At 39.4% G+C, this 13,633-nt stretch overlaps 1 protein-coding gene across 1 annotated transcript in view; it reads left to right on the top strand.

Moving 5' to 3' along the window:
- The window catches only part of LOC149243059 (uncharacterized), a 181,602-nt gene extending 170,785 nt beyond the window's left edge, over positions 1–10,817 (top strand). The window contains exon 8 of the mRNA XM_089374402.1: positions 10,277–10,817. Within this exon, the coding sequence (XP_089230528.1) occupies positions 10,277–10,446 (170 nt within the window). The 3' untranslated portion in view covers positions 10,447–10,817. The remainder of the gene's footprint in view (positions 1–10,276) is intronic.
- Positions 10,818–13,633: the final 2,816 nt, after the last annotated feature.

Here is a 13,633-nt window from a genome sequence, read left to right as displayed (position 1 = left end):
TTTCTCATGAGCACTCCCACTCTTTTGCCTTCACTTCTTCTCTTTTCCCCTTGTCTTCTTTGTTCTTTGTCGTCGCTATCCTTGTCCCTTCTCTTGCGTATTGACTTCCAAACACACCCCACGAGAACAGGGACAATATGGGGCTCATCCTTCGCTTAGGTAGCTCACACTCAATGTCATTGTTCGTTGTGTAGACCATTTAATTAGTCAAGGGATGGGTATAATGGAAGTAAATGAAGTGGCTTGGGTTTGGGTTTAAACCTAAGTCACTTGACACAGGGATTCGAGATTCGACGGATATGGGGATTCGAGTGTCAAATATAGACACGTTGACCCCTCGGAACAGAGCACGTTCGGATACGTTATATATATATATATATATATATATATATATATATTAAAAAATAGATATTTCTTACACAAATTCTCATTCATGATACAAATTCATTGATTCAAACATAGATCTTCATCTAGATGTAAATTTTACAAAGTAACATTATGCATACAAAATTACAAATACAATTGTGACATAATGATAAATTATAAATTTATAATACATATTCAATTCATCAATGATCCAATAGGAGAAATACAAGACAGTAAGATAAAGATATTGTAGTTTTCTCATTAAGTCATCAAAATCAAAATGTGTTACTGTTTACATAGGTAGTGCAATGCCAATGGCAAATAGAGATAGAAAATACAAAACAACTACAACTACAAGTCTACAAGTATACAAGCCTCAAGGCAGTATGTAGCTCATGACTCATGAGTCATCAATCGTCATAGCCATCATCATTGTCCTCATCATCATGGTCACCACTACTGCATCCTCCTCCTCTGTATCCAAAGTCATCTCTGCATTTGCTGGTGTGGAGGATGACCCGTCTATAATATCACCATCATCAAATCTGATAGGCTCTAGCACTTACCTGTTGCTTGAATCTCTTTGAAAATGCTCCCACACATTTTGCTCCTTGCTCCCTAACACTCACAACAAACTAAACAAGTGAATATGCAAATAAAATGGGGAAATACGCCTTTATAATGCTATGCGGGTTCTTGATTTCTAGATTCATGTCCGAAAATCAGGATACATTCCGGATTCGAAGTGTCCTGATCAGGACACGTTCCGGATTCAAAGTGTCCTAATCGAACATGAAATGTCCCGATTTTCGGACACGAATTCACTCGAATCGTGTCCGATTCGCTGGATTCGGGACACGTAGGGCCTGGGGGATGAATCCGGTTTCATAGGTTTAAACACAACACAAGAAACTCCTCTTTCTCGGGCCTTTGAATCTGTGTCCATTCCTCCAGCTTAGCCATATTTTACATTTTTACATAATTTCTCATAAATAAATATACAAAGTGACACTAACATGGGATTAGCAAAAAGGATTGTAACACTCCTAGATTTTATGGACCATATTGTTGAATTTCCATGACCTTAGGTCTAGGTTAGAGTCTTAAAATCACTGACGCTACCAAATCAAGAATCTCAACCATACACTACTTTGCACAGCATAAATATAAAGCAGTAAATCACATATGCACAGAACAAAGACAACTTTTTATTTTTTCAACCCAACTTCGTTATATTAACAACATATAATACAATAGTCTAGGGCTCCCATACCAGTGATAATGGCCCTTAGTACAAGATACAAAACTGGGACTTGGTGTCAATCCATCGACAACCAATCTGTCCTCAACAAGATACTCTGACCATTTGGCTGATGTAGCGCGCTCTCTCAACTCCTCTCGATCGTACTTTGTACTTGCCCGGTCCTTTGGCTCTCGATCCACAACTCCTACCTCTATTAATGCTCCAAGTCCGTCTGGCCACTGAATCTTGGCTATCCAATCTTCTCTCTAGTTGTGCCTTCGTCCATCTGCTCTCTAGTTGTGCCTTCATCCATCAAGGGCACAACACATCGAGATTCCCGTCGAGTTGTTCAAAGCTCTCTCAATTTGCCCACTATTGCTCCTTAGCTACTAAGGGACTTTAGCCCATTATGGTCTTCTTGTGCTGCACCGATGAAGACTAACATAGGGCACAGAGCGCTGCCACCTATCATTGCAAGATGTTCATCTCCCACAATGAACATGGGCTAGGAGGATTTCCCATCATCTGCTATACAAGTCCTTCTCCACACACAAGTCTCAGGCTCCAATCTGCCTTCTAGTAGCCTCTTTCATCCATCAAAGAGCTACACATAAGGCTGCAATACTTCACCCAATCACACACCAACAACGTCCTTCTTGTCTGCTGCTCTAGGGCTACTTTGGGTAGCCAACACGCTGCCCTCCAACAGACCTATGACACCCAATCCATCATCCAAGGGTCCATCTACAACTCACTTTATTGTTGTCCTCTTGCCTTCCGATCTGATGTGCCTGTTGTCACCTTGGCTGCTTGGTAGGCCTCCCAACAATCCACGTGGGCTCCTCCAAACAACTCCTAAGGCCTCCTCAAGCTGCCCATCAACTGATCCATGCAATAGTCAACACTTGGAATCAAAAACTACACTGTTGGTTTTGCTCCTAGGAAGATCCTTCAGCTCCTCGGAAGATCATCCACATGGCACCAACAAGATACTCATCAAATTGATCCAAACATGGTCAAACCTTGACCCAATACACCTCCACAAAACATTGTTGTCCACACTGTTAGTTTGTTGCTCCTGCAATTCTGGTTAGGGCACAATGCAGCCCTTAACTCTCCACGTTGGTAGGAAACTAAGCCCTTTAAGGGTTGCGGTCCTCCTTGGAGGGGTTCCTCCTTATGCCACGCTGTCCCTTGGAGCCTTGTCACCTCAACGCTGCCATGGAAACAACTCTAGCTCTCGGCCTCCCTCAAATCAACCCAACTAGCGCTCAAACACAACCATGTTTTGTCCTCCTGACCTTGGTCTCTTGCCCAACAATATTGGCCTAAGAAACAACTAACTTTGAACCTATTTTGTCCAAAAAACAATCCCTCAACCCAATCCGCATAACCTACAACAATTCGGCCTCCAATCTGGGCTCTCGCACACTGTCTAGGCAGACTTCCCTACGCTGATCTTAACCTCTCCTTGCTACGGCCTTGACTGCCCAACATTCCTGCACTAGAACACACTTGAACAACCCTTTTGGATCTGCCTTAACCCATAAGACAATCTTGTAATGAGTCCGCACTCTTGTCTAGCTACTCGACCTCAAACACAAACCATTTGCACTGCTCCTCAGCCTCCTTTACACGCTGTTCCAAGTGTCCTTCTAGCTATGGCTAGGTCTCTCCAAATTCAGAGCTCGATGGAGGATGTATTGCACTCACAATGGATGCTCAAACAATACCATATCACCCTCCTTTAATAGCTTAAGTAGGGGCTTCACCGAATTAATGAAGAGACCCTTCTATTGGGCTTGTTTACAATGTTACGTCAAACCTACATAACTTGACAACCAATAATTTATTAGTCAACTTCAAAAATTCATCTCTCTAACGACAACTCGGAATCAGATGATTCTCGTTGCGTTGGAACCATCTCGCCAAGTACTATTATCCTCATCCATCATATGTCATAAATCCATCATGGTTTTGGCCCAAATTATGATGGGTGCAAAACCCCCAAGCTTGGATCTCAAGCCCACAAGCTCATTTGTGGCGCTTTGACCTCCAACCCTTGAACACTAGGGCTTGGAGTACCTCCCAAGCTACACAAATCAACACTCCCTCTTAGCGAGGGAGGTACTTCCAAGACTAGGAAGTAACCATCATCATTCGGTGACGACACTAGCCCATCTGGCATCCATCACTACAGCATACCCTGTAGAATGAATCTGGCAATCTCGGTAGTGCCTTTGCCTTATCATATTCGAACTTGAAGATCCAAAAACTCCATAGGGTTGCTCCCTCTAAGCCTACACGATCTCCATTGGCTCAGTCCTGCAAGCACTCATCCTCCTAGATCAAATACCACTCGTGAAAATCCCTCCAATCTCGGATATGCAACATCACGATCTGATGAAGACTCTAGCCTGCCAATCTGTAGTCCATCACATGAAGCCATCTTGCTCATTTTGATCTCGTCCATGCCAAAGAAACCCTCGAGCTGTCCCAACCATCCATGACAAGACATAGGAAGTCCATGATCTACAAACCGCCACACAACATACTGAAGTGCACCAGGTTCACCACCGATCCACCAGAATTCCCAGCCCATCTCATGACGTAGTTTATCGAGACCACATCTCTATGTCTTCAGCTGAACCCTTTGCTCTATGATCCAGACACCCACAACTTCTTTTGAGTTGCTTCGTTGTGCACACTTTGATTCACTGTCCCTCAAAGTAGCTCAGATACGCTCTGATACCATGTTGAATTTCCACGACCTTGGGTCTAGGTTAGAGTCTTAAAATCACTGACGCTACCAAACCAAGAATCTCAACCATAAACTACTTTGCACAGCGGAAATATAAAGCAGTAAATCACATATGCACAGAACATAGACAACTTTTTAATTTTTCAACCCAACTTCGTTATATTAACAACGTATAATACAATAGCCTAGGGCTCTTGTACTAGGGATAATGGCCCTCAGTACAAGATACAAAACTGGGACTTGGTGTCAGTCCATCGACAAATAATCTGTCCTCAACAAGATACTCTGACCATCTGACTGATATAGCACGCTCTCTCAACTCCTCTCGGTCGTACCCTGTACCTACTCGGTCCTTCGGCTCCCGATCCGCAACTCCTGCCTCTTTTAATGCTCCAAGTCCATCTGGCCACCGAATCTCGGCTGTCCAATCTGCTCTCTAGTTGTGCCTTCGTTCATCAAGGTCACAACACATCGAGACTCCTGTTGAGTTGTTCACAGCTCCACTTGTGAACAACTCTCAATTTGCCCACTACTGCTCCTCAGCTACTTAGGGACTTCAACCCACTATGGTCTTCTTGTGCTGCATTGATGAAGACCAACATAGGGCACAGAGGGTTGCCACCTATCACTGCAAGATGTCCATCTCCCACAATGAACATGGGCTAGGAGGACTGCCCATCATCTGCTATAGAAGTCCTTCTCCACACACAAGTCTCGGGCTCCAATCTGCCTTCTAGTAGCCTCTTTCATCCATCAAAGAGCTACACATAAGGTTGCAATACTTCACCCAATCACGCACCGACAACGTCCTTCTTGTCTACTGCTCTAGGGCTACTTTGGGTAGCCAACATGCTGCCCTCCAACAGACCTATGACACCCAATCCATCATCCAAGGGTCCATCTGCAACTCACTTTGCTGTTGTCCTCTTGCCTTCCGATCTGATGTGCCTGCTGTCACCTTGGCTGCTTGGTAGGCCTCCCAACAATCCACGTGGGCTCCTCCAAACAACTCCCAAGGCCTCCTCAAGCTGCCCATCAACTGATCCATGCAATAGTCAACACTTGGACCCAAAAACTACACTGCTGGTTCTGCTCCTAGGAAGATCCTTCAGCTCCTCGGAAGATCATCCACATGGCACCATAGTTTTAAAAACCGTTCCGGTCTGACCGGTTACCGGCCTAACCGGCCGGTTGGGAGGCTCACCGGTCAGAACCGGTGAAAAAACCCGGTTAGAAGCCTCATTTGCCCAGAAAATAGACCTAACCGGTAAAAACCGGCCGGTTTATTGCTAACCGGCCGGTTCTGTCCTAAACCGGCCGGTTTATGGACAAGTCAATCAAGATAGTCAATGCTGGTCAGAAATGTGGGGCCAACTTGTCTTCTACGAGGCTGACTTGGCCAAAGTCATAAATATTAAGTTTCTCCATTAATTTGCTAACGAAATTCTGACCGAAGCTGCCAATCTTCAACAAGATTGACAGTTCTATGATCTGACTGATCATATTCTTGTGAAATCAACCTCTTGATACATGTCTTTTATTCCAAGCCTTGAAATTTTTTAAGAATGATGCCAAAGAAAAATCTTTAATATTGATTAAGGTCACTGTGGGTAAATCAAGCCATGATGCATACCTTTCATTTGCAGACTTATAATTTTGTTAGACTCATTTATGGCTGTGAGTTATGAGACGCTGAGCTACCCATCATTGTAATGTCTTTTGCATGGAGATCTTAGAGTCCTTCAAACTATGAAATGATTTGTATTTCAAAAAAGCACAAAATAAATCTCAAAGAGAAATGAGGTACTTGACAGTGCAATTCAAAATCTGTTTGTAAACTTCACGACGGGCCTTCTTTAATATGTTTTGGACTTTGATTTCTGGCTTTGTTTCAATGATCTTTTTGTAGGTCTGCATTCTCATGACTAATTCATTACTTCTTTCCTGTATAATAAATTCTTGTCATGCATCTTCGCTTTGTGATTGAACCTTTTATTCCACAAGTTGCTGGCGTCAGTCCATCAACAAGGTGTCATCAATATGTTTTAAATATCTTGATCAAGTTCTGCTAGAAAATATCTGCAACAAGGCCTAGATTAGGCCCTTTTAGGAGAGTTCAGATTACACAACAATATTACAGAGATCTGGCTTTGAACTTCTTTCATGACTCAGTCTCAAACACATAGGTAACTCAGACCTTACTCTGACTTGTGCTGAGGCATCCTCAGACTCTGAACCAGATGATGTCTATGTAGCTCCTGATGATGATCCTGTGTCTAGTAGTGGTGATGGACTTGATGATTGATCATGTGTACACTGTAGACTTGTAGTAGGCCAATGGCCTCATAGCTTGCAGCATTGTTTGTGGACTTTATAGGCCATTTAGAGCCTCATTTCTTATGTATTTTGCTATTTTGTCGATGATATGTATTGCACTCGGTGCCATTTTGATATATTCACCTTTGCATGGTATATAAATGAGCAAACTTTGCATATTTTGTCTCTATTGGCTTGGAATCATGGTTTTACATCTTAAAAATAGTTTTGTTTCATTAAAAATTAATTATTTAATGTATTTTTTAAAAACCGGTTCGTTTAGACCAAACCAGTCCCGGTTAGACCGGTTCCGGTCGGTAAACCGGTTAGCTAGGTGGACCGGTTCGGTCACCGGTTCCGGTTTTAAAAACACTGCATGGCACCAACATGATACTCATCAAATTGATCCAAACATGGTCAAACTTGGACCCAATACACCTCCACAAAACACTGCTGTCCACACTGTTAGTTTGCTGCTCCTGCAATTCTGGTTAGGCCACAATTCAGCCCTTAACTCTCCACGCTGGTAGCAAAGTAAGCCCTTTAAGGGTTACGGTCCTTCTTGGAGGGGTTCCTCCTTATGCCACACTGTCCCTTGGAGCCTTGTCACCTCAACGCTGCCATGGAAGCAGCTCCAGCTCTCGGCCTCCCTCAAATCAACCCAACCAGCCCTCAAACACAACCTTGTTTTGTCCTCCTGACCTCGGTCTCTTGCCTAGCAATACTGGCCTAAGAAACAGCTAACTTCGGACCTGTTTTGTCCACAAAACAGTCCCTCAACCCAATCCGCATACCCTACAGCAGTTCGGCCTCCAATCTGGGCTCTCCCACGCTGTCTAGGCAGACTTCCCTATGCTGATCTTAACCTCTCCTTGCTGCAGCCTTGACTGCCCAGCCTTCCTGCACTAGAACACACTTGAACAGCCCTTTCGGATCTGCCTTAACCCATAAGACAATCCTGCAATGAGTCCGCACTCCTGACCAGCTACTCGGCCTCAAACACAGACCCTTCACGTTGCTCCTCGACCTCCTTTACACGCTGTTCTAAGTCTCCTTCTAGCTGTGGCTAGGTCTGTCCAAATTCAGAGCTCGATGGAAGATGTATTGCACTCACAATGGATGCTCAAACAATACCATATCACCCTCCTTTTATAGCCTAAGGAGGGGCTTCACCGAATTAATGAAGAGACCCTTCTATTAGGCTTATTTACATCAAGGCTGCGTAACTTGACAAACGATAATTTATTAGTCAACTTCAAAAATTCAGTTCTCTCTAACAAAAACTCGGAATTGGATGATTCTTGTTGCATTGGAATCGTCACGCCAAGCACTATCATCCTCATCCATCATATGTTGTAAATCCATCATGGTTTTGGCCCAAATCACGATGGGTGCAAAACCCCCAAGCTTGGATTTCAAACCCACAAGTTCATTTGTGGTGCTTTGATCTCCAACCCTTGAACACTAGGGCTTGAAGTATCTCCCAAGCTACACATATCATGTTCACAAGAACATTCAAGTGGCATATTGTTTGGACTTGCTAGATAAGAGTTGCATCCACAATGTTTTCCATATATCCTATCTCAAAAAGTGTTAGAAAAACTCCAAACAAACACAAACAATGCTTCCTACATTGGATGATGAAGGAAAAGTCATATTAGAACCAAAATCTATCATTAGATTACCACTAGAAAAAACAAATTATGCTGCAGGTAATTAAGAAATATCTCATTCAATGACAGAACCTACCAGAAGAAGATGCATCTTGGGAGACAAAAAAAATTGGTCAATGACATCTTTCATTACCCTTTCCTTGAGGACAAAAAAAACTAAAAGGAAAGGCAATGTATTATAATAATAATAATAATAATAATAATAATAATAATAATGTATATGGGTTAACCGAACAAGAGGATAAGAAAATAATCAAGAAGGATAATAAAATAATATTTGATAAAAGGAAATAGCTTTTAGTAGAAGGTATCAAGGCACCCCCTTACGAATTTAAACGGGTCCTCATTGTAATCTAATCTGATAATCTCGTCATTCATTCACTTTTTATATATTATTATTTATTTATCTCGTATCATTAAGTAAATTTAACGAGCATAGTTGCTTCAGCTTCCCTCACTTTTTATATATTATTGTTTATTTATCTCGTATCATTAAGTAAATTCAACAAGCATAGTTGCTTCAGCTTCTCATTATTAGGCAATAGAAGATGCATAACAACATTTAATAGAGGCTCTTCCTAGCTCAACCTGGGGGGAATGTCAGCTTTAAAAGCCGATTTAGCAGTATGCGACACAACTAGAGTAGAATTCTTCAACACAAATATTGATTCTTAAAAATTGAGGCTGAGACTGACATAATAACCATCATTTTTTATACTAAACAAGACATCATGGACCGCACTTGGCTTGTTGATGCAACATTAGATGTTAATATCATGTTTTTAAATGTAATATAAAAACCATATTTCAAAAGAAAAGGTGATTGCATTTATTTGATGTTTCCAACGTACAGATCTCTCCATAGATGCTCATTTTTTGTTTGTGCCATTGGTTAGATATGTCTTGGTCTTGTTTGATGTTTCAACTGTCAAGAAAATAATATGGGATTTCTTGTTTTTGAACTGATTGCTTAATGAATATTTGATTGAGAGAAATTTTTCCGGCTGAAATTGTGTGAAGGATTTTTTTAATCTTGTCCAACGTTTCGGGTCGACACTCCACTCATCTTCAGGGATTTGAGAATTGAATGATCACAAACGAGTGCTGTGGATTCATTTATAGAAAGAATATATGAATTAGCCGTTAACAAATAATAATAAAATAATAAACTAGCTATTAGAGAATAATATTAAAATATTAATATAGCGGTTGAAGAATAAAATAAATTAGGAAATTAAATTAGAAAGAATAATTAGATGATAAATGAAAGGGTCAATTCAGCAGATTAAATAAATTAACTAATTAAAGGAAAATAGATAATTAATAGGAAAGAGTACTACATTAGGACAAAATAATTAGGAGTAAGAAGAAGGATTCATCTAATTAAAATGATTACTTAATTAGTGGTGGGATTGACATTAATTTTTTTTTTTTAAGAATAATAATAAGAAGATGAGAGAGTTTCAAATCAACAATTTCCACTTGCCTGTTAATTATGCATCTTCCTCTTTGTGTTTTTTTGGTTGTTTGACGCTTCTCATTTTGACTTTTTCTTCATATTCAACCTGCTCTCTGATTCCAAAGTATCCAAAATGCTTATTGGTTGGTCCACTTGCAAATCTTTATTACTCACTTTCCAGCTTGAAATGATTTTTACTATCTATAAATCTTGAATACCTTATTTATTTCAGCGAGTATTTTATTGTGGTAATTTTTCTATTTTGTACAGTTACTATATGACCTTTATAGAGATGGTATTACTTATTTAAATTGTTAATCCAAAGCAAGGGAACTCACATGGATCATATTATTCAATTTAATGCGGTGGAATATTTTTGCATATACTTTAAGCGTTTTTTCTCTGAATTTTGTTAGTACCATGAATAACGGCTTCCTATGGTTTTCCATATTATTCAGCCAAGCATCCATGGCCTTTTAAAGACCAAGTAGTTTACATGCGTTCTGCTGGGCCAAATGTACTGGTAGGTCAAGCATTGCAGAAAGATAGGGAGCATGAAAAGGCACCTCCAAAACTTTGGGGGATGATTGTACTTATCAAAGACAAAAACATTGCGGCTGCAAAATAGGATGCTACAGTGTGCACAGCTAAGTTCATTTTGTATATAAATGAAACATCTTTATTCATATACTACTGGATTAGCGTTGAGTCTTAGCTGGAACATTGCTTTCTTTGTTAGAATTTATGACTTTCAAGAAATACTCATGAGGCCTGGTTTAACGGAGGTCAATTATGTCTGGCAACAAGAGTCTTATGGATAGCTGGTTTCTTACCAAGTATTAATATGTCTTTTAGTTTTGGCATATATCTGGACAGCAAGGGAGATATCTTTTTCTCCAATTTGGATTATTTGCACATTTTGATAACTCAACGTCAACTTTGCCTGATTCTGGAGATATGTAAAATGCAAAATATCACATCTCAGTAATATCTTTATTTAAGGATCTTCTTGTTTTAAAATGTTCATTTTTTTCTTTCCAATACATTCTGCAGTATCCTATTCAATGCTGTTTCTTCCAGTTATACCGGCGAGCTTTCTACTCTACTATTGCTGCATTTCATCCTCGTCTGATGCAAATACATGTTTTGGTTTCATATGTCTGGAGTTCCATGAGTATGCATTTACATTTTGATGCTACAGCGAGAACGTGGATCAATAATAGGCATGAGGTTACATTTCAGCCTCGAGCCTTACCAACTCAAGTTTAAACATTCGGTGCTTCACTTTTTGTTTTCTTGATGGAGTTTATGCTTTTGCTTTGATAAATTTACCTGACATGTAAATCCTCTTTGATTTAATCTCTGAAAGCCATGCAACTTACACTCAGCAATAGTCGAGGCACTTAAGCAACTTATAGCATTTGCAGGCTGGAAGTGGATCTTGAAAGACAGTTGAGAAGGGGGATTCTCTTTCAACAGTCACCAAAGAATTACAGAGTTTATAACTTTTCTTTTTGTGAGCTTCCTATTCATGCAAAGAAACTGAATTCTAGTGCTGGTACATGAAAAGTGGGTGATGTTGGCAGCAGTTGAATAGATTGCTTAGCTAGTTTGGATGTTGACATTAAATTTTCCATTTCAGGCATTTTTGGCTCATTTCTATTGTAGATGAATAAGGTAACCTAAAGACTGAAAGCAGCGATGACCACAAAATATTATGATGAGCACAAAATATTTTTATGCGATCACAAATTTATTTTGTGAGGATAATTGATGCCATTGGTGTCTTACTATTGGACCGTAGTGTAGGAGAATACAAGTAAAATAAATGCAAGTCTCATCACCAACTCCGGCTTTTGGTGTTTGGAATCTATTTGCAGTAGTGCCACCCTTATTCTACCTTATTCTACTCTGGTGAAACCCTAAAACAATTACATGAGAGAATGGTAGACAATGTGTCCAGAATATTTTAACCTTGATTTCCTCTAAATAAGCACCCCCTACTTGCAATTAATATAGATTATGAAAAAATTAAAGATTACCAAAATATTAATTGTGGCGATGGATAGAAAACTTAAATTCAACAGCCGTCTACCAAAAATAAGAAAGGGAAAAAAACATCATGAAAATATAATTCAGAACTAGTAAAGGAGGGTTACAAGAATCTACAAAGAAAGCTTTTGTTCAAACTTGCTTTTAAAGATCAACTTACATGTATTTCATCTTTACAAATGATTTCCAATATTAACGCTTTTATTTTTTTAGAAATTCCTTTGTTTTCTGCTGTAGTGGGATTAATCTCCTATGACACGGTGCTTCAGGGATTCATGGGTAGAGCCATATAGAATGCCCTAGGAATTGAACTGAGTTAGTGACAGTAAACTTCCATTGAATTACTACCGAACCGCAACTTAGTTGAGTTTACATAGTGTGACTTTCGAACATTTCATAATTCTTGTTTTCAAACAAGGAATCTAATAATAACAAATAAATATGTAACCCAGAATTTGGGGTTGTAAATAATAAAAAATTATTATCTTCAATTTTATAAAATAAAATAATATAGTTTTGACAGCTAATGTGAATCAAAAACCGAAAGGGAGTCTTATCTATATTTTTTCCACCAAGTTCCAAAAGACACAACACTAAAATGTTTCCCTATATCCAAGTAGTTTTGGGTGCCTAAAATTTATTTTGCGCATGAGCTACTTTGATTGTAAGTTTATTACTCTAATGTTGGGTCATTAAGTAATGTAAGTTTATTACTCTAATGTTGGGTCATTAAGTAACTAAGTTGGTGGTCGTTGGGACTTATTAGGAGTTTAGTTCGGAAGAGTTGTTTACCCATATTAATGATGAAAAAGTTGGCATTTGGAATAAATAATCAAGGATCCAAAAAATGAAAATTATATAAGTGGGAAATTTTGATAAAAATCAGAAAAATATTGACAAAATTTAAAAAATACAAAATATTTATTTGTTTTTGTTGAAAAATGTGTAACTAGGTTCGGTTTTTTTAAATATGAAATGTAGTTTTGATTTATGTATATTGTAAAATGACAGAAAAATTATTATTGTTATTTTTGAAGCATGGGTTTTATGCTCAAGGTTTTTTATTTTAGAGGTCAAGCACCCATTGAGTGCTTCTAGGTTTGTCCTAGGTCAAGAAGTCAAAAGAGTCATTGTCATATGTTGAAGACCCCATCGAGCACATTGTAACTTGTAAAAAGAATTATTTTTGTATTTAAAGTGTCAAAATACCCTCCGAGACCAAGTCAGTGTGTCAGCTAAGAAGTCAGCCTAAATTGAGGTACTTCGTCCACCTTGAAAGCCTATATAGAGGAGGGAACTCGACCTCTTAGAGACACAATTCATTCTTTCATCAAGCAAGCAAAGGAGAAAAAGAAAGAGGTTAGCAAAGGCAGAAGAAGGACAAAGATCAAGTGCTTGGGTAATTTCTCTCTCTCTCTCTTCACACGTGCAAAGGAAGGAGACTATGGTTTTTGCTGTTGTAGGATTGAACTTGGAGAAAGTGTCAAAAGAAGGCTCATTAGGTCATCCTCAAGCCCTAGAAGAAGGAGAAAGTCAAGCGAAGGTCTCAAGAAGTCTAGAAGCCTGAAATAAGCTCACATGTGTGGAAGTAGTTGTTGTTGGGAAGGCCAAAAATTTCAGATCCACAGTAAAGGCCGAAAATTTGTTGTTGGGGGTCGAAGTTGTGTTACTGGAAGATGTTTACTTGGATAAAGGAAGCACATCATCAAGAAGGTTGGACTTGGTATTTGAGAGGTATTAGTCTTGGTTTGGAGGTCTTAGAA

This window comes from Pinus tabuliformis, chromosome 8, assembly GCF_031772625.1.
Source record: "Pinus tabuliformis cultivar Carrire ecotype Pingquan chromosome 8, CPIR1, whole genome shotgun sequence".
Lineage (NCBI taxonomy): Eukaryota > Viridiplantae > Streptophyta > Pinopsida > Pinales > Pinaceae > Pinus > Pinus tabuliformis.
This window is presented reverse-complemented; position numbering and strand designations above follow the sequence as displayed.